Source organism: Micromesistius poutassou (assembly GCF_964030765.1).
Source record: "Micromesistius poutassou genome assembly, chromosome: 14".
NCBI lineage: Eukaryota > Metazoa > Chordata > Actinopteri > Gadiformes > Gadidae > Micromesistius > Micromesistius poutassou.
This window is the reverse complement of record NC_140284.1, coordinates 2,879,128-2,899,995: the sequence shown is the minus strand read 5'-3', so window position 1 is coordinate 2,899,995 and position 20,868 is coordinate 2,879,128. Positions and strand designations below refer to the sequence as shown.

The following is a 20,868-nucleotide window of genomic DNA, read 5'->3' as shown; positions in this document are numbered from 1 at the left end:
GTTAAGCAGCATAGTGAGGAAGACCAGCGCACACATGTTTGATTGTTTCCTGGTTTAAAAACACATAAGGGACTTTATATAAAGCTGTGTGGTTGTGGGCCACGCAGGCTGTCACTTACACTTGACTGATCGAATGTTGTGGAGGGGCTGTGTGTGTGTGTGTGTGTGTGTGTGTGTGTGTGTGTGTGTGTGTGTGTGTGTGTGTGTGTGTGTGTGTGTGTGTGTGTGTGTGTGTGTGTGTGTGTGTGTGTGTGTGTGTGTGTGTGTGTGTCTCTCTCTCTCTTTAGATGCTACGGCTTTGTTTAACAAAGCCTTCCATGTCTATGGACTCTTTGAAATTTAGAGCAGTGATCTATCTGGCCCTCCAGTGGTTCTGTGACTGGTGGAGGTACTTTTAAATGAAGAAGACAACGCATGTAGACATGCATTTACTGTAATCTTACAGACTGTTTCTCTAAAAATAATTACGGTTTTAACAGTGAAAACTAACAAAAACACTATTGTAGATCATTTGTCCAAATCATTAAATGCTTAGCCGTGTTAACATGATTTAGGGCTTTACAACGAAACGTGCAATGGGGTGTAATATCTATGCACTGCGTACTGTATATTGGGTGGGTCAGTGGCCAGAACCCGGGTATGTTTTTCTATGTGGAGTTGACATGTTCCTGCCATGGCCGGCTCCAGTTTCCTCTCAGCTCCGCCAAGACTTTGCAGACCCCTGACGCTCTGCCTAGCCTAGCCTGGGTCACCATATTTGAAACCAGAGGCTATGGGTCGGTTGGAGGTGGGTCGTCTCTCCAACCCCCCGACCCAGCCTCCCACTCTGGATGGAGGCTTGTGGTTCTCATGGATATATTTGAATGCTGGCCATTGCTATAGAGTCAAATGCATGAGAACCATGAGACTCAATGAAAAACAATGTGGGTCGGGCAAAACCTGCGTGTTGCAGCTTTAAACAGAAAAGCATTCTGTGTAAACAAAAAAAAACAAGTCTGTTCAGTTACGCTGTCGTTTGTGTCTGTTGGACTGTAATAAAGGCTATAATGGGAAAACAACAGTGACCTTTGGAATGCCTTGTTTGATTCGATTCTTTTTTTCCCGAGGCCAACACTTGACGCCATGTCTTGACACGTTTCCAAGAGTTACAGCGGCGTATCTCTACCACCGCTGATCCTCATTGTGGTGCTGCCGGAATGGGTCCCGAGCTGGCAAGCTCTGGCCCCCCCGCGGTGCACGGTGCCAGCAGCTACTACCCATAATTCCTTTCCCTCAATTAGTGGCAGCTGTCGGGCCGTTCGTTCTGACAGATAGTTGTGTATAGTCCCTGGATGCATTAAATGCTCCAGAGATTTGCGCTGTAATTTCAACCACAAAGTGAAGCAAAATCCTTCCCACCACTGCTAACGTGTGGCATCGCCCCTTCCTGCAGATACAAGCCCAGTGCTGGTGAGTCACTGGACACCGGGGGATGTGTTTGATGGCAACACAGTTTTAAGTGTTTAAATCATTATGTGGTAATTTCCCATCTATGTGGTTTTGCCTGCCAAAGGGAGGGAAGCCCTCCGGTGGACGCTTCCAGGTTTGATGGAGGAGACTGGAAACAATTAAGGCGTACCGGTTGATTAATATTGCTCTGGCTTGGTCATTTTCAACAGACCCGGAGAAATTGGCTTAGGCGTTTTAGATTTTGGTTTAATCGATTCTCTGCATGGTCAATGTCTTCATCATATGTTGTAAAACAAGTGTTTTCACATGCCGATATACTTCCTTACAATCCTGACAAATTGAAACCGTAGTTTTAAAACTGTCGTGTGCCACATAGACCACCCTCATAAAAGCAAAGTCTTATCGTAATTCCCTCGAACTCTCAATAATACCATTAAGAAACATTTCTGATCTGGTGTGGGGCTCTGCCCCTCGGTTGCAGATGTTCGGAGAGTTGCATAACGTTAGCACCTACGCAACTCATTAATACTGACACCCGATCCCACCTCGGGGAGTAGCGCAACCAAATCTCTCCTCCTATGATAATATTATAGTTAGCACAGCGAAAGGTCAACCCGCAGCACGCGGCTTGGTTTTCATGGCCTCTGCTGCGAGTCCACAGATGGCTGCACCACCACCACCATCACCACCACCACAGGGAAAACACTCTCTTAAGGGCCTGCGGGGGGGAAAGGGTATTGGCCCATGCAGCCTATGACATGGGCCATCATCCACCCCCACCTCCCCGCCCTCCACAAGCTGCGCCTTCCCATCTCTCTCCAGCTTGGAGTCATTTTGGGCCTTTTGGTCCCTTCTGGATCCCCCCCCCCTTCTTAAAACCATTTTAAAAGCCTGGTTCACGTCTAGAAGTGCCTGCAGCAGCAGAATGTGGAGAGGTACGTGCTGCCTGGTGGCTCCCAGGGGGCGTATCGCAGGGACCCGGGAGGAGGATTAGCCGATGATCATCCTGGGCCGCGTCAGCCACGTTGTTCAGAAGGTCAGCCACGGTTCACTTCCCCAGCTGTCATTCATACCACCTGTCAGTGCGCCGTTTTTGTTTTTTTTATCGCCAACGAGACCCCGTGGATGACGAGGGCAATGCGATCATCGAGGAACGGAGCCTCAGGTTTCAACGTGGCAAATGAAAGGTTTTTTTGTAGAACCAATATAAATGCTAATATAACATTTAACAGTGTACACATTCCTGCACACACTGCATGCATACATATCTGCATTGAACATTGAACATTTCCACTACCTGCAACTCAGGTGATGTCAAACCTCAGGCAACCCCCACACCCAATTGGCCAATCCAATCTTAACTTGTTTAAGTACAAATCCAATGGTTAAGGTGCCAGCATGGCAGGGTATTACAAGCCTAATGTGCCAAGCCACAGCTTCTCAAGTGGTTTCCAGCCAAGAGGGCCAGCTGTACCCCGCTCACTCAACAGGGGAAACCAAACACCTTTAACAAAGTCATCAAATCCCAAATAAATAGCGTGAACTATATTTATCTTTATTCCTGCTCTATTTTGAGCCCTGAGACGAGAGGTAATCACATATGGTACCTTGACCTGAGGTCTCTCGCCTGTCGATTCAGACCTAATGTATCTCAAACTGCCGACATATAGAATAGAGACATAGGTGTGTGTTACAAAATCAGCATGCTGTGTTTAAAGGCGCAGGCACCTTGTATGCCTTCAGTTTCATCAACTCCAAGAAGACTAACAATTCAGGTCATTTGGGTAAGGTCAAAATAATAAATGTTGTGTTGAAAATGAAAGTGCAAGCTGGTGGGACATGCTATATAAATATGAACAACGGCAAATCGTAGAGATCGCACTCTCCCACACAGCACCTTGGCATTGCTCAATGTACATGATGCATAGACACCTCATGTACAGAAGTGTGGGCTGAAAACGTTGGAATAGCCATTCGTTATAACAAAAGACTTTCACCAGCTTATAAAGATCTTCTGAACCGCGGATTTGTACGAAAACATTAAGTAACAACCTTAAGAATGTGTCATCACGAGCCCCCAGAACGCCCCCCTGCCACCCCTTCAACACCACGTTTCACACACGGACCTCATCACGCCTTTAAAAGCCACAAACCACGGCAGCGTCCCCTGGGGAACTATACTGTTCACAGGGCGTCACTCCATTTTCTCCTGCTGGTAGTTTAGGGGGCCTTGTTGCGACCCAAACGTTTTCTTTTTGGCCTTTCCATTGAAGAAGTTTAGTGTGTTACAACAAGCCTGGGGCCTCACATTAATGGCGTGGGTATTTAAAAGGCATGGGTTTGGGGGGAGAGTGTGGGAGAATTTACAGCCACACCACATTCAATTACACGGGTCAGGGACAGCCCCCCTGCTGGGATGATGGAGTGTAAGGTTTTTCTTATATTTTTGATCACTTGTTGATTTATAAAGCAACTTTCAATGATTTGTTCCATGGTGTGTGTGTTTTGGCTGATAATGTGTTGGATTATTATTAAATGAGTGAACATAAATCCAGTAAATGTCGGCCCACAAGGGTTAAGCCTGCATATTACATTTTGTAATATTGTATTGTAGCCTACATTATATTGTTCCCTAATCTCAGATCCAGCAGTCCTACTATGCTATAGAAAAATCTGAAAGAGGGGAATTACGCCTTGTTCCCTGTTTCGTTACTCATTAGCTCAAGTGGATGAAGCTTTCAATATGTGTATTTCTACAGTGGTCAGTCTACACGGTGTTGATTTGAAACCTTTACAGAACTATTTTTACCTTTTACTACTCCTGGCAGAGTTTGTGGTTGTGGTTAGCCAATTACGTGCTTACAGCTCCAGGCCTCCATCAACATGATTGGTCGAAACAAACTGAAGAAAGTCAAATTATTATCAAATTATATTAAGTCTGATTGGGGAGACAAATTGTTGCCTAACTTTTTTTTAAAGGTGACATATTATACCACCAGCTGTGAGTGTGATTAGCCATTACAAGCCGTTTTGAAAATGATGTATGACGGATAGATGAGCCATGTTTGCTACAGTCCACTGGGTAGGCTGGTGGACTGATCTATCCAGCACACATCTAGGTCGACATACCCCCTTGTGATGTCAGAAGAGGCAGAAAAATGGCTTGTAATGGCTAATCACACCTGGTGGTATAATATGTCACCTTTAACTAAAACCCTGCAAATACCTAAAAATAACTTACTTAGTTGCTGTCAAACAATGGTTTTCAGATTCACAGCTTGACGTCTTCATCCCGAAATGGTCTGTATCCGTGAAAAACTCCTTCCCCACAATCGCCGAGACGTTTTAAGGCATTTAAAAACATGAAAGAGCAGTCATGTGACACACCCCTAGGAAGATTATATTCTCGACTTTTAGTCTATCAAAAGCATTGTTAGCTAAATTAAAGATAATTCCAAACCGAAACAAAAAAAGGAGCATGTTACAAAAATAGTCATGTTTTTCATAACTGTGCACAAGCACAATCACAGCAATATATTATATTTTTCATGTTATTTGATCCAAACAAACTATATATCATCCTACAGTCCAACCCATTTAAGTCTTCGACCAAAACTCGCCGAACTAGAGACAAAAAACAATAAAGAACAATTTATGTCTTTGTTGTTTTTGTCAGGAAAGTAGTGTTTGATCGCATAAAACCACCATAAACTGATAATCCAGTGTCTGGGAATTATTTTACAACTAATCATGGTGTTAACAATCAATGTATAGTAGCTAAGAGAGGGTCTCAGACGAAATACGTAGCCTAAATTGCCTTTAATCAGAACATACGTTTTTCGTCACCATCTGGTGGCCGTCAACTGTCAAAAATTGAAAATGGGTTCTTAAGATATCTATCTGTTTCTGTCTAATCAACAAACAGACCGGAACAAGCGAAAAGTAAAGAAATACATTTTATTTATTTTTAGAACTCATACATTGACAGGCGCTATTGCGCTATAGCACGTTTTCATGGATTACGTCTTTAGCATTATCGCTCAATACTCGATCAATTTGAAAAATGTTTTCTGCATCAAAACATAGGGTCCAGCGTTTTAAAATCCGGAAATTTTACTTTTACTTTTCGAAGAATGTTTGCTATTTTGACAATTTGACGTTTTTTATTCATTAAGTTGTTAAATATATAAATATAGGCTTATTTATGAATAAATAGGAGTATATTATTTTGGAAGATTATGGTTCAGGAGAAGTTTATCCATTTAAGTGATTTTCTTTGCTCAGTATTCAATATGTTGAAATGTGTTTCCTTCCATTTCATAAACGTAAAAACCCCGTCACCAGACAGTCTGTTAATTCACCAGCCGCTACATTTACGCTTGGAAATTCCCTCTTGTCGTATGAACGCCACTCAAAGTTGTGGTATAATTAATTGTTATCTGTAAAAATGCTCCATAAACATTGTGGCTGAAGGTCAACAGTGAGCATGTCGAGTCGAGTCTTGACACATACCTGATGCTACACAACATCCGCTGAGAGCGGAGGGGGGGGGGGGAGAATTGGTGTCGAGGCTTCACCGGAGGTTTCCGTCCCAGGTCTTCCCTCACTCTCCTCCGAGGGACATCCATTCTTCATCTCTGTCAACCCCTGCTCCCCCCCGGGAGGCTATGCTTCATCGCTCTGGACTCAGGCCACTTTTTCTTTATTTCCTGGATCGTTAAACCCCTGTGCGCAAACAAACATCGTCCCTCTGTCAGGCCTTTCGTAAACACACATCTGGAGTGGACAACAGAATTGTCAAGTGTCCAGGCTTCCAGTAGCTCCTTGAAGCCATAAATCATCCCTCATTTTCCTAGATGCGCTGGTGTTATTTTGGAATCGAAATGCCGGTTCTTCCAGGGCCCTAAGTAGAAAAGCAAGCGGAGCGCAGACGGCAGGGATAAATCAGTTGGGAAGTGAAGACAGGCAGCCTCCCATTGCTGGCCATCTGGCTCTCACTCTTTCCCAGACCGGCTGATTTTATTGATTTTCATTGCTTTCCTTGGACCCAGGAGAGGTTTTCACGAACAATCTGTCATCTTGTCTAAAAGTATCCTCCCCTTGTGGGCCGTTTAATTGATTACAATTTGTGCACAGGTACCTGGAATATTATGTACTGATAAGATGAGGAGGCTTCCCTCAGGGCAACCTGATTTACACAAGTGGATGTTTAAGAGGGCTTTGGCCAGTGTGTACAATGGATACTCTTCGATGAATGTCATTGGATATTTCCAAAAAAAATAACTGGACAGGTACTATGATTGGTTCTCACTAACCAATCGTATTTCGGTTTGAGTACAAACCCCTCTTTTCTTAGCTCTAATATAGTGGTCTATTCGCTGTGCCTGCTATGCTTGGCGAAACAATTCCAGAACAGAAATCACGGCTGTGTTTTTTTCTCTCCCATAAATGACAAGACCTAAGTTTTAACAATCCACAGTTGATTACAGGTGCAACTTTTCCTTTGGCTTTTGTGTCAGTGTCAGTGATACCATGGTCACGTCCATTCATATCTTCATGCAATGACGACCAACAATGGAACCTTGTTGCTATTAAGGAAGTCCCTTTCCTACCGAGCAACTTGTCAGCCCAAGCCTCACCCCGCTAGATAGATGACAGCGTTGCACATCTGTTTAAGAGTCCAGATGTTTTTGAATGCACCTGGCTACAACCCCCTTCCCCACCACCCCATCCCATCACCTTGCACTACTTCCAGTGAGGGTATCCCCGCTTGTTTGGCCAGATGGGGGGAGAATCTTAATGGCCTTGCCATGGATTCTTGAGATGTGGACTAGATGTGGACTCCTTAAAGGGCCCATCTAGTACAAAGCGTTTTTCTTAAAGGGCCCAAATCGTACAAAACCTTCTTAATAAAGTGCTTAAATCGTATGGAACCTTCTTCTCAAGGGCCTATATCAGTCAGAACCTTCTTCTTAAACGGCCCAGATCTTACTGAACCTTCTTAATAAAGGGCCTATATTGTTCAGAACCTTCTTCTTTGAGGGCCTAAATCATCATCAAAGTTATTGCGTCTGATGGGTAAATTGTGAATTGTGAAATGCATCCTGCTTTGTTTGTCGAGTTTTGTTAAATGACACAGAGTTCTGCCGCCTAAATCCAAATGAACAAATGAGTTTTTCAACACATTTGAATAGTATCTTAGTAAATAAAGCCTGAAATATAAGCAATGGCAAGGAACTTTAATGTAATAACATGTATGAGGTTTTATAATAGAGATGTTCAGGGTCTGGAAAAGAGATTACAAATATTAGATGTTATTTTTGTGTACTTAAATGTAAAGGCCATCAGGAATCACTGTAAATGGTTATAAATAGTACCATATGGGCCCATTATTGTTCTTTGTCTGAAGTATTCCACAGTATAGCTGGCATTCTGTAACTTTTGCTGCCTTTTTTGCTGCCCCTTGGCCAGGACTCCCTTGAAAAAGAGGTTTTTAATCTCAATGGGACTTTCCTGGTGAAATAAAGGTTAAATAAAATAAAAATTCTATATTAGTACTAAGTCAAGAAAATTCGCTAAATTGATTTGTTCGTACTTCGGCATTTGGCCTACCAAACCAACCAAGGTGCAATGGGAATGTCTTTTTTTAGACAATGGCTTTAGACGGTTGTATCACAGTAGCATCATATCGGGGTAAGAGTGCTCCTGGGAAAAGGTTCTGAGTTGTAACTTCAGTGTGTGCAGTCAACCTGCAGCTTGAGAAACTAAGCTTCCGGCTCATTAATAAATAAACAACATTGTACAAATTTGAATAAAAGCATCAGCTAAATATAAACATAAGAATTCAACCAAATCAGCTTCAGCTATCTCAACATATTGTGTAACAGACAAACGGCCACTGAACAATGTTCTGAAAGAATCTGTAGGTCGCACATGACTTTCTGGCCCAAAACAATGTGAGCCCACAGCTTCATAACCCGAAGGCAAACTCTTGAGAAACAGACAAATTGCCATCAATCAATGTTAATGATGACCTGCTTGTGCTCGCGGGACGCACGCGGCTTTGTCCCCGTTAACGCCGTCTCCAGCTGTGTTGGACTACTCCCTCACCCCCACGGTCCCTTCTCCTTCTCGCTCTCACTTCCTCTCACCTGTCAAGAGGTGGAATGTCGCTGGCCGCCGGGGCCCTCCAGGGTCCTATACTCCTGACAGACGTGGTGGAGATCGTCAGGCCTAATGTTTCCCCCTTATATATCCCGTCCATGCCGAGAGCACAGACACAATCAACTGCTTTACTATAAACCTGAGGAGTGAGGATCTTGCTGTGGAAAACATTAATGAACCGCTGTTTCCTCCTGATGACAGCCCTGACTATATTAAAGTATTACTTTTGAGTTGTCTTGGAGGACCAGTGTGTTACCATCTACTCATTCATTAGATGTGGGTTCTTTTAAGAAGTTAGTCTTTGGATGCTTTGATGAGCAGGCATGGGTTACCGTTAGGGCATCTGGCCCCAGGATGCCAACAGGTAGATTGTGGATATTGGGATTCAAACCTATGACCTTTCAGGCTGACCATCCTAACCACAACACTGTCTTACTCCCACTGCCTCCAGACTACATTTGCTAGGTTCTGGGTTGGGATCATCACTTGGTGTTTTTCTGTAGCCCTATATCTCATTGTTGAATGCCATAAGCAGTATGGAAGATAAAGTCTTAGAATTTATCAGAATAGGCAACATTTACGTTTCAACAATCTCATTATTAAGTGTAAAATGGTGAGGATGGGATGCAATATTACTCAGAAACAATACACACTTTGACTTAATGCTATATGCTTTGTATAATCATCCAGTATCATCATAATTTGAGTTACATTTTTAAATTAATCTTGATGTTCTTAATTGTCCTTAATGGGGAGTGTTATCATTCCTATTTTTCCTATGATGATTATCATTATCATTGCCATGAACTGAGTTGATCACCAGTGTCTGTGTCCGGCTCAAATATAGCACACGTGGGAACAGTACACTTCTAGGAAGCTGTGCTTTTTCCAAGAACTGATTTTCCAAGTAGATTTGTCATAAAAATGTCCAGATGGTGCATAAATGGTCATGATATATGGACACACAGAGGTTATGCATGTGCACGTAGCACATACTCAATAATTCATAAGTAATTTCGGAAAAAAATACAGTATATCCCTGCTGTGGACCAGTCTATGGTGTTAACTATAATTTCAAGCAGGAAGCCTTTAAATTAAGTGTTTGTGCTCACCATACTGTCTGTCACTTTGCTTTGCAACCTGATATTGCTGTTTAATTAGCCTTTTTATCAACTTTTGATACAGGTCATGTCAGGATCAGGTAGGGGTTAAAGCATCTTAAGGAGTAGTACAGGTCAACTGCAAGCATGGGGGATCTAACCAAGAACACCCTTACCTCTAGACTACCCTGGTGCTTTATGCAAATATATACTAACTATCCTGCCCTAAGATGTATGCCAATGCTGTGTTTTGCAATGGAAAAAGAAACCAATTAACCCTAAATGGGCAGCTGCTGGAACATATAATATATTTGATGAGAACAATAAAAAAACTTGAAGAAACAGAACTAAACAAATAAGCTAGAAACTTTATTTGTTAAACGCATATACACTGTTGCTGTTGTACATCATTCTTGGCTAGGCTGTGGTCTTACACATTTATTAACAGTGGTTTGGAAAAGGCATCTGCTAATGGAAAATGGCATATGTATACAATACAAATCAGCAAACATATCAAAATCAATTTTTACAACTTTTTTTAGCCACCAATTCCTTCTATTGGTGTGCCATAGTGCAAACGGTGGTGTTTGTAAGACAGAGTTTCCTTTGATTTTAACATTCATACATCTCACTTATTGATTTATCTGTCTTAAACACATTATATTTTCTGTAGACTGCATTCGTCTTGACTTCAGTTCAAGTTTTTCTGTAAATCATGTAAGTTTCCCATCAGAGGATAATATTAATAGTATTTCAAGTGTGCCGGGAAAACGGATTTGTGTGATGATCTCAGAGATTCTTTATGATGAAGAAGCGATGATGTGTGGCACATTGCATACAAAGACTGCAATGAGAGTTATGGAGATCTCTCACTCTGGCAAAACATACATTTTCTGAACATGCACACCTTTATACAAGTTCAACATTCTGGATCTTTCCAAAAACGTAAAAGAAAACAAAAGTTAGATCTTGAAAAATCCCAAACTTAGGTTGGGGAAATGACCCGCAGTGGAATAAAACTATGCTATGGACTATTGAACAAATGTAAGTTTGGGTTACCTACACTAAAGATTTACACTGTTCCTCAAATGTAAAACATAAATTTCAGGAGTGTTTGTTTCTTTGATTTTTTTCCGAGTGCTTTCAAAAAGTCCATGAGGATTTTCGGTTTTCCTCTGAAAACCAACATTCATACAGACAACCATTGAAAAAAACACAACAGTGGAGCTAAAGTCACATAAAGCTGGTGAGGAGGGGACGCAACAATCAGACGATGTTCCTGTATATGTGAATGTACATGGATGTATTCTGTCGGCATGTTTATACAGACGGAGCCCAGACCAATGCAAGAGAGACAGAGAGGGAGAGCGAGAAAGAGAGTAATTCATCATTTTCATAGTTACTGTTGTAACAAAAAAGTCCACTCTTTGAGGCTGTCATGTTAAATTGTTCCTGCAAACCCCTGCCTCGTCAGTCCTCTGGAGTTTATACGTCACAGAGAGAGAAACATGAGGGGAAAAAAAAGAATGTGATATGAATGAGAGTGCAATGTAACGCTCAGCTCAACGGAAACCAAAAGAACAAGGGCCACCTCTGCTGCCTCTACTCTGGCTCTACTACATTGCTGGGTTCTACCCAAGGAAGGGAGGAGGAAGGAGGGGAAGGAGAAGAAGAAGAAGAAGAAGAAGGAGAAGAAGAAGGAGAAGAAGAAGAAGAAGAAGAAGAAGAAGAAGAAGAAGAAGTGGCAATGGAAGATGTGTCAAAGAGTCTTGGCGATTGGACTGAAGCACAGCCTTTGCCTCTGCCCTCCTCCTCCTCCACCCCGGGCAGGGCTCCCCCTCCCTCCCTCCCACCCACCCCTTCTCACTCACGAGCAGCCGCAGCGGTCTACGACCATGGAGGGCAGCTTGCCGTAGATGATCTGCTCCTTGCGGTTGAAGTAGAGCATGTTGATGGGGGACATCTTGGTGGGCGTGCAGCAGGGCCCCGCGTTGCCCCGGGGGCTGGCCTTGTGCACCAGGTGGGTGTGCGGGTACTTCTGCAGGTACATGTACTCACACTCCCCGGAGCAATAGTTGGCCTTGTATCGCTTGGGCGCGATCACCCAGTCCCAGCCAAAGTCCTCAAAGTCCACCGTGAGGGGGTAGCGGCAGCACCGGGACTCGGGGGAGTTCTCGTCGCAGTCCAGGCCCGAGTCCCTCCGGGTACGCTTGGGGCCCTCGGACACCTGCACCTCCATGAAGGGTTGCTGTGTTGGGGACAGGGAGGAGGGGGGGGCAGAGAGATTGGGGCCATTGGATCAGAACTCACTTGACTTAATATGCTCTAAGATAAGGAGGGTTAAGTGTAGACCTACAACCCACACACACACACACACACACACACACACAGACACACACACACAAACACACACACGGTGACTGGGTTTTGGAAACTGCAAACGCGCCTAGAATGTTCTTTAACTTTGTTCTCGGTTTTTTTCTCACCTCATGTGATTCGCTTGATTTGACGCTCGACCAGACACCAGTTTACGAAACTCTACCGACCAGTGCTCTGAAGACAACAGAACATAGTGGCTTTTGAAGCGGTGTGTGGTGTGTGACTCACTGTAGACCTACTGTTAGTGGGACTACTCGCGGGACACTGATAGTATGCCTACTGGCGTGTGTTTAAAGGCAATTACTCTGATTATCAGAGTCCCACCAGAGCACGGGGAAATGGGAGGCAGGTGCACTCTTATGTAATGGGCCAATGAGATTGCAGATTATTGGTGCACTGGGCTCGTGTCCAGATGCAGGGTGCGTCTTTGTGGGCCTTTTAAATGTTAATTCCTCCTTCCTCCTCCTGGGCAACACATGCCTGCCAAGCCCCTCGCTGGGAGTGCTAAAGCCCCGACCCAGCATCTCCCAAAGCTTTACGTAATACTCCTGCAGCATCGAACCCGAGAATCAAATCAAAGTGACCTGGAGTCATAGTTTAGGAACAGCATTATAAGCCTGGTGTACGGTTTTCTAAAGAACATTATCCCGCTGTGACACAGTGATTGTGACATTTGCCACAAACTAAAATAGAACTGTACTGTACTATACTGTATGTAACTGTCGGCCTGCTATAGGCCTACTGTATATATCAGTGTTTTGCAGCATAGGCAAGAAATACTTTGATTAAGGTTTACAAAACGCTACTGAAAGAAATTAAGAATTGTTTTTCCTCCTGGTAATATTAGAAAAATAACGACTTGAATTTAGGGCGATTTCGGGGTCCACTCACCAGTCCTTCCTCCCCGGGCTCCACGGAGGTGGCCACCAGGTCGTTGCCCTCCGCGTCGTACGCGTTGATCTCGATGCCCCAGTTGGTCTCCGGCTGCCTCAGCCACACGCTCAACACTTGTTTGACGTCTATGCTTTTCCACGAGCTGACCCCGGCGGACACGTCGATCTTCAGCGAGCGGATCCCTATGTGTCGGCTCCCGTCCGTGGAGGGCATGAGGCGGGAGATCTGCAGGAACACCGTGGTGTCCTCCGGCGAGGCGCGGAGGTGCACCCAGAGCTGGGCGCGCAGGATGCGATTGGCTTGAATCTTTTGGCTAAAGGAGAAAAAACAGCACCTCGGCGTCCGGTTGACCTGGACCACTGAGTCGGCTGTGTTGTAGAGGAGCGGGAAGAACACAAATGCCCCAGCTTGTTATGCGCTATAATAAACAAAGCACAGTCAATCACTACAGTGAACTGATTCAATATTGCCCAAATCTGGTTGAGGTATAAAAGCACGGATTAAGACTACGTTTCAATAGAAGTTGCATGAATTAAAGTTATTCACCATTACGTAGCGCATGGTTTAAACGTGTGCAATTATGTGACTAAAATACAACAACTAAGGACAGAACAACGCAAGTACCGCGCCATATCCCGTGCGTAAAAGTGCGCTCCTTGTCAGCGCGTCTGGTTCTCGACCTCGATAACCCACGTTAATAATAATAATAATAATAATAATAATAATAATAATAATAATAACACTGAATAATAAAGGAATACGGGACTCACGCTCGGTGGCCATCAACATTATCGTCTCCGTCACCGCGTGCTCGTCGTCCTCTTCGATAAGTCCATCTTGATTGTCGTCGCCCAGCACGTCGTACTGGTCGAGCAGCTCCTGCAGTGGCGGCGCCTTGGGCAGCAGCTGCTTCATCACGTCGCGGCTGATGTTCGGTGCGTGTTTCAGCCGTAGTTTGCTCAAAATCTGAGACTTGATCGCGTTTAGCCTCATGGTCTTGATCTGCTGACGGATCTCGCAGGAGGAGCACTGCTCCGCGTCCTCCGGGACGGCAGCGGCTTCGGCCGCGACTGGTGCGGCGGCGGTGGGCGCCTGCTGGTGCGTGGTCTGGTCTCCCAGGCCGACTGGACCCAAAGCGATCAACAGGCTAAGGTACACCAGGGTGTGAGGCAGATGCATCGTCTCACAGGATCCCTCGGTGTGTGTGGTAAACGAAGGGAAGCGTGCGGTGGATGGATGATGTTGATGATGATGCGCACTGGCACGGCCTGGTGCTTTATCAGCGGCGCAGCTTTTTATACTCCCAACTTTACCCACTTTTTTGTGTCGTCCAAATCTATGATTGGCTGGACTGGCAACAATGAATCTTACCGACTTTTTTTTTTTTTTCTCACCGTCTACCCATACAGGGATAGCGAACGGTTAAGTCTCCGAACACGTGCCGAGCGTGTCCGCTGCTCGGATGCGTGTTTTATTCATTACCGAATCACTGCAGGAATGCGAGCGCTGCACTGACAGTCCCGGGACTTTGTTGATGTTATGCAATTTAATTAAAAGCACTAATCCCACATCGCCATTCCAAAGCTGCAAACGAAACTAATAACATAACGTTTTGTAAGTAGCGTGGCTATAATAACAATAATATCAGAGCGATTATACCCTAAAACCGTAAATAACACATTGCATGATTATGCATTTATCCTATAGGCCAATTCATGTAATAGGCCTTTATATGTTTGGGTCTCCAAACTTTCCTGACTCATCCCGTTGGGTAAAACATACATAGTGGTGCAGTACAGATAAACATTTAAAACACCATAGCCCCCATTTCCCTTAATATAGTGGAACCCCACTTAAGGCGCTGATAGTGGAGGAGCTGGGCTACAGGCTCCGAGGACCAGACCTCTGCTGCCCTCTGGTGGCCACAACCTGTCCGTTCACGTCTGCAACGCGACGAGACGATCAACAGAAGCCGACGGTTTGAGGCGTTCATCAAGATGTTACCCTATCGACTCCGTTTCTGATCCAAGTAGAATATTCTGCATTAACTCGCTTGGGTAATGTTTTATTTTTATTTTTATTTTTTAATATAGTTTATTCCCTTCACTTGTCAAGGCATAACAATGAAAACATGTTGCCTGCTACTTCCACAAGAGGGAGCTGTTGCAAAAGCCCAAATCTTCCAGACTCCATGCGCGATGCGCACACGGTGTGCGTTTACAATGGACTGCTGCGTAAGATTAGGACCTGCACTGTGGTGCTGGAAGGAGACCACCCTGTCTGTCCTGCCTGGAACCATGTCCTAACCGTGTGGACCCACCTCGCCCAATACCTGTAGTCCTCCAACTCTGGTGGACTTCAGGATTTCTAGTTTTATCACAGGCCATTTGGATTTACAGGTAATAAAAAAATAACCGCCTGTGAAGCAATTGTTCCACGATCAATTATGGACGTAAACTTGGATAAAACCTCGCTGGGTGCACGATGCTGGCTTTTGTTTCAAGTTCAAGCCAAGCCTGTGTGTGTCTGAAGTACAAGGAGAATGGGACTCTCGTCATCTCACGATAACGTCTGGATGTATTTACTCCCCGATGCGACCTTGGGACTTCATTCTGTAACATTTTGGCTGAGAGGTGACCAACTGTAAGTTGTTTATTCATTAAAACATGTATATATATATATATATATATATATATATATATATATATAAATTAAATAATCTGTAATGTACTGAGTGAGAGAGGCTTAATCACACTCGTGGACATAGGCCTACAATTGTAACAATAATTATAATATAATAATTATATTAATATTATTATTATTATCATCATCAATATTATTGATTGATAAATATTCCATCAACATAAATAATGACGTACACTATAGCCATTCTACATTGTATTTATTGTCTGATCTTCGGTGTATGACAATGACATACAACATCAAGTCAAAGTTGACTGCTCCATAGACCTCTGCGTTATCATGCCTGACGTGGTGACATTACCCACATCTACTAAAGTAAAAGCTTGTTTCCTCGTTGAATGTGACAGTAGACCGACTAGCCGGTCCACATCAATAATTCACAACGAGCGTGTGGTGGTGGTCCACGATACGCCGGTTTCTCAATGAAGCGCTTGATTTCGACTTCATTAATCACTTCGGGAAATAACCTGTCACACTGAATCATGTTGGGTCGGTTCTACATGAAAGGCTCCGAACGTTTTCGTGTTACCAACCAATCAGTGCCCTTGGGCGGTACCACATTCTCCGTGACCAACCAATAGGTGATGGTAGATGCTCGACGCAAGCCCTTCTTGTCATACAGCCATGGTCCGAGGCTGAACTATAATGGGCGCCACCGCTCTCAATCATGTAAACGCAGTCATTGATGGTGGGCGATACATATCGAATCCCTGCTTGGTCACTGATTGGTAACTGATTGGTTAGTAAGTGGACGTTCAGACCCATGGATGTAGTCAACTATAGCGTCATCCGAGAGGCTCAGCTTTGGACCTGATGGAGACACAGTTTTATTTGTTTTATAACAAAGCAGACGGACTCGAGCATTAGATTATGTCCGGGCTCCTAAATAGGCCAGGGGAGTGAGTCATGAAACCCTCTCTGACCCAGCGGCGAAGACAGATGATGTCATGATGTGCAGAACAGCTTGTGTATCAGAGACCCCCTGACCCAATGAGGGGTTAGCAAAGCTCAACGCCACGGCGGAACTCTCATCCGGGCTTTGTGATTGGTCAGCCGTCTGGACACTCTGTCTGTCACGTAGGAGCCACAGCCTGTGGACATCACAGCCCTCCCTCCACATCACTAACAATTTGGTACAGGCTATCTTTAGGCTGCGTTTGAATGACAATAAAAGGCCTGTCTCTTTTCTGTCTCTCTCCACAGTCTAGGAAGTGTTGAGATGCGAGCCAGCTAACACGAGCAACACACACGCCCACACATAGACTCCTGCGGAGGACCATGTATCTCCACGCGGGCCGCCACATGTGTTTCGCTCCCGTCACCCACGGCTACGACGCAGACACAACTTGCTAACGTTGGTTTTTGATTCCATGAGAGAATGACAGTCAGAGGTCACAAGAGGGGGCAAGGAAGTTGACGTCTGTTGGTTCGGACATAGCCACATATCATATCAGCTCAAAACACAACGACGAAACCAAACTATTTCTGACGGGTGACGCCAGTCTTGGATACAAGTTTCCCTCTCCCTTCCCTCGCCCCTCGATGCGACAACCCGTGGAGCATGGGGTGTGTCAAATCCAAGCGGGGTGAATCGTCCGAGGAGAAGGCCAACTCCGCAGAGACGTCCGACGGTCAGGCCAAGGGGAGGCAGCGGGGGGAGAAGGCCTACCTGGTGCACTCCGAGACGGGCGGCGCCACGGACCCCGAGTCCCCCGCGGCCAGGGTCAACCCGGTGCTGCTGGAGTACGCCCAGAGGCTGTCGGAGGAGATCGTGTCGCGGGCGGTGCAGCAGTGGGCCGACGTAGACAGCCGCTACAGCGACATCCCCTACATCGAGTGTGACGTCCCGTGAGAGCGTGGGCTGGAGGACGGGAGTTCCCCCATCAGCTGCTGCTGCTGCTGCTGCTACAACTGGCTGAGGTCCATCAGATGTCACCAGTTACCCAGCTGAATCCCGCTCGCTCTCTCGACCGTGCCATGGGTGGCCAGCTTCACGTGAGGATTAACACCTGGATTAAATCTGACCCCTGCCAGACCCACTGTAGTATTTGTTTGTCGTCATACAATTGGATATTAGACGTACTGCCGGATGTCCCCATACTGCCTTGCCATGGTGCTCACATGACACTTTTTGGGAGTGAATCTTGGGATGCGGCAAAGTCTACCTGCTGGGAATGTGGGTGAACATGTGTATTAAATGGCAGAGGCAGGATACACAAATTTATTAACTTCTGGCCTCGCCAGTCAAACCCGTTGTCCCAGGGGAAATCTGGCTGAAGCAGACACTCTACAGCCGGATAGTACCTTCACCAGGATCCCTTCCATCTCTCAACCCTTGTGTGGGGATTAAGAGTGCCAAGATTTCTATGTATGGTAGCTGCCATCGATTGCTTAGTTCAACCCCCAACATGAGGTCTACTGTTGTCAATTTGCAATCGTCATGGGGCCAAATCTCTCTCCTCTTACCGGGATACTCGCTAAAAGGGGAGAGCCGAGGTTCGGGTCAGAAAAACAAGTCCTTTGGGCCCGGGGAGAGAAACAAGGACCAGACACTCACCCCCCCAACGGCCCAGCATCCGGCTGGCTTGAGAGACCCTTTGTGGGGGCAGGCGTTGTTCTCTAATGGCCTCCCTGGAGACGTTGTGGTGTTGCCACAGCGAGGTGAAGCCCCTGCCTTGTGCACTCATTAGAAAGCCCCAGCAGCACAGACCATCCGTCTGGTCCAACCCCATCCCAATGTGGAGCTCCAAGTAGGTCACTAAGTGGTGGTGTTGTGACTTGGGTGTAGCGCTGCACTTAAGGAACTAAACTTGAGGTTATGCGGTGTGCGGTTCACAGTCCTGCAGTCTCCTCTCTTACACAGAGAAAATAAAAAACAGAGGGTTCGGCTTCTTAACAGAATAGGAGGAAAACTGCCCTTCTAATTCCCATCAATTCTGTGTTGTCTGCGGACTAAAGAGGGATATCTGCAATCTGTGCTGCAGGGGGAAGCTGGACATATGCAACCTTAAACGCCTGTGACACTTTAACAGCTCTTTGAAATAGTGTGGTGCTATGATGAGACGAGAAGGAAACAAGATGCGGATCAGAAGGTACAACGGTTCCACTGGGACTACAAAAACGGTCACAGCTGCCAAAAATCCTTTATCAAGTGTTATGATAAAGCACAATACATCCTAGCTCGTTATTGATCCGACATAAAGGCCAAAACATGAGTGTGTTTCGTGTTCAGTGGGCCAATGTAGGACGTAAATTAGGTAAAGGTAAAGAACCTAAAGGTAAAGGTGATGTCAGTGGTATTTACGTGTGTGTTGATTGCCAAACCCAATATGTACTCTAAGTCAAAGAATGACAAACTGCCACACAAAGCCCTTTAAAATAGCCCCTGCTCTTGTTAGAAATGTTTTAAATTTGCGGTCGAAATAACAGCCCTGAAATGACCAGTACCAATATCAGCAACATAATTCAACACTTAATAAGCCATAGAAATAATAGTGGGAAATTATATCCAGTTGCCTTATGCCCAGAACTTGGCCTTTAATTATTCTTGTAAACACGAATATATAATTGACCTGAAAATATGCAGCTTTCATTGACAGGTATTAGTTACCAATGAGGTTGACAAAAACCATCGCAAATGTGGTTATGGTATCTGAGATATCTCGTGACGAGATCTTGTTTTATGTAGAAAAAAGTATTTTGTCGTTCGTAATTCACCCTTTTCTGAATAATAACTTTTCAAATCCTATGTTTACAAATCCAATAATGTTGGTGAACGATTTTAAAAACAATAATTTAAAGGGATTTGGTTCAGAAAATTAAATAAATGGTGTGCTTTAGTGAACTAAACCGCCCTGCCTTCAGCATACACAAAGGCGGACAAAAAACAATATTGCACTAATCTTTGTTGGGAAATGAATCTCATCCGACCCTCCAAAACATAGCCAGAATAACCTGAAAATAAATTGAAATACGACTTGCCATGACACAATTCTGCTCAAAGCCACAATACTAATTTGATGTAATTTGTGTTGTTTCAAATAAAATATTTCTGCCATAATATTAAAATGTTTTATTTTTCTCTTTTGATCCTAGCATTTCGAAAAATTAATGAGAAACATTCACAGCACAGTTTGCTCCAAATGTTATTTTGTCCTCGCAAATACAATAGGTCTACCATTGTCTCATGTACCTATCTAGCATTCCTCTGAATGGATGGATGCATTGTTCATGTTTTTAGGCAGAATGTTTTTAGGCAAATGCAGTGATAGAAGTCTGTCCTCTGGGCTGCGAACCACAGGTTTGGAAACAAAGTCCTACATTTTTCTAGCTGTGCTGTAGGGCGAGTGAGTATGCATTTGACTATTCACCATCAATGTCAATACCGGGAAAAAACGTGTTAGTATAGTGTGTGTTTACAGATAGACAAACGGAAAACCTATTTCACCAGTTTGTTTTTCCCCAGTCAAGTGTTATACCAAAAGAGGTTACTTCACTTTATTGTTGAATAAGGTGTTGAGAGGAGGAACACAAATTTAACCAGTTCAACTGCCGACACAAAACTAAAGTGCTCATATACATAGACAAAATAAATAAAGGACAGTGAGTATAAACTATGAACTAGGGGCCAACATTTTCCATTAATACGTGCTAGTTGGGTCACGCTGTATAAAATAATGCCTGGTGGTTTTACCTCTGGCTATTTCTTCTGTGTTTACTCTACAAGGTTAATGCTGGACCATGACGTGGATGTTCAAAGAGTACAAACTATGTTGAAACTGCCCTCCTTCTGCCTCCCCTGTTCAACATTTTTCCCCTTCACATATTAGTCTTCCATGGAACTCGGCTAATTGTACCACTTATTTAGAGGATAGCTGTGCTGTAGCATTGTGCTCTGTCTTATAAAAGGGAACAAGCAAAGGGAATTCTGTTCAAAGTTATGACTGTGATTGTGGCTTGGGAACATGGGCCTGAATCAACTGAATTACCATATTTGATGTGCATTTGTAATGTATTCAATTTGGTGACATCTGCTTCTTCTTGGGAGTTCAGTTACAGTGTTTGAATTAAATATTCTGTTGTTCAAACTCAACACTAGTCTTCTTAATTCACTGCGTAGCAAGCTTGTCTAAACCTTATTATACATTAACATTTCTGTAAAGATTAATGAAATGCCAAT

At 44.4% G+C, this 20,868-nt stretch overlaps 2 protein-coding genes across 2 annotated transcripts; one reads left to right on the top strand and one right to left on the bottom strand.

Annotated features, from left to right (window-relative positions):
* Positions 1-10,133: 10,133 nt before the first annotated feature.
* Positions 10,134-14,165, bottom strand: mstnb (myostatin b; the record flags this gene model as incomplete). The annotated part of the gene is made up of 3 exons (XM_084478359.1): positions 10,134-11,961; positions 12,984-13,354; positions 13,757-14,165. 3 exons carry the CDS (start codon positions 14,163-14,165, stop codon positions 11,581-11,583), a joined length of 1,161 nt encoding a protein of 386 aa, XP_084334485.1. The 3' UTR covers positions 10,134-11,580.
* A 1,072-nt stretch (positions 14,166-15,237) lies between these two features.
* Positions 15,238-20,176, top strand: akap19 (A-kinase anchoring protein 19). Its single transcript, XM_084478031.1, has 2 exons — positions 15,238-15,629; positions 16,893-20,176. Exon 2 carries the CDS (start codon positions 17,251-17,253, stop codon positions 17,539-17,541), a length of 291 nt encoding a protein of 96 aa, XP_084334157.1. The 5' UTR covers positions 15,238-15,629; positions 16,893-17,250; the 3' UTR covers positions 17,542-20,176.
* The last annotated feature ends 692 nt before the right edge of the window (positions 20,177-20,868 follow it).

Bases quoted from the DNA above. Each gene is read 5' to 3' on its own strand.
- akap19 (XM_084478031.1), top strand. From the start codon at position 17,251: ATGGGGTGTGTCAAATCCAAGCGGGGTGAATCGTCCGAGGAGAAGGCC.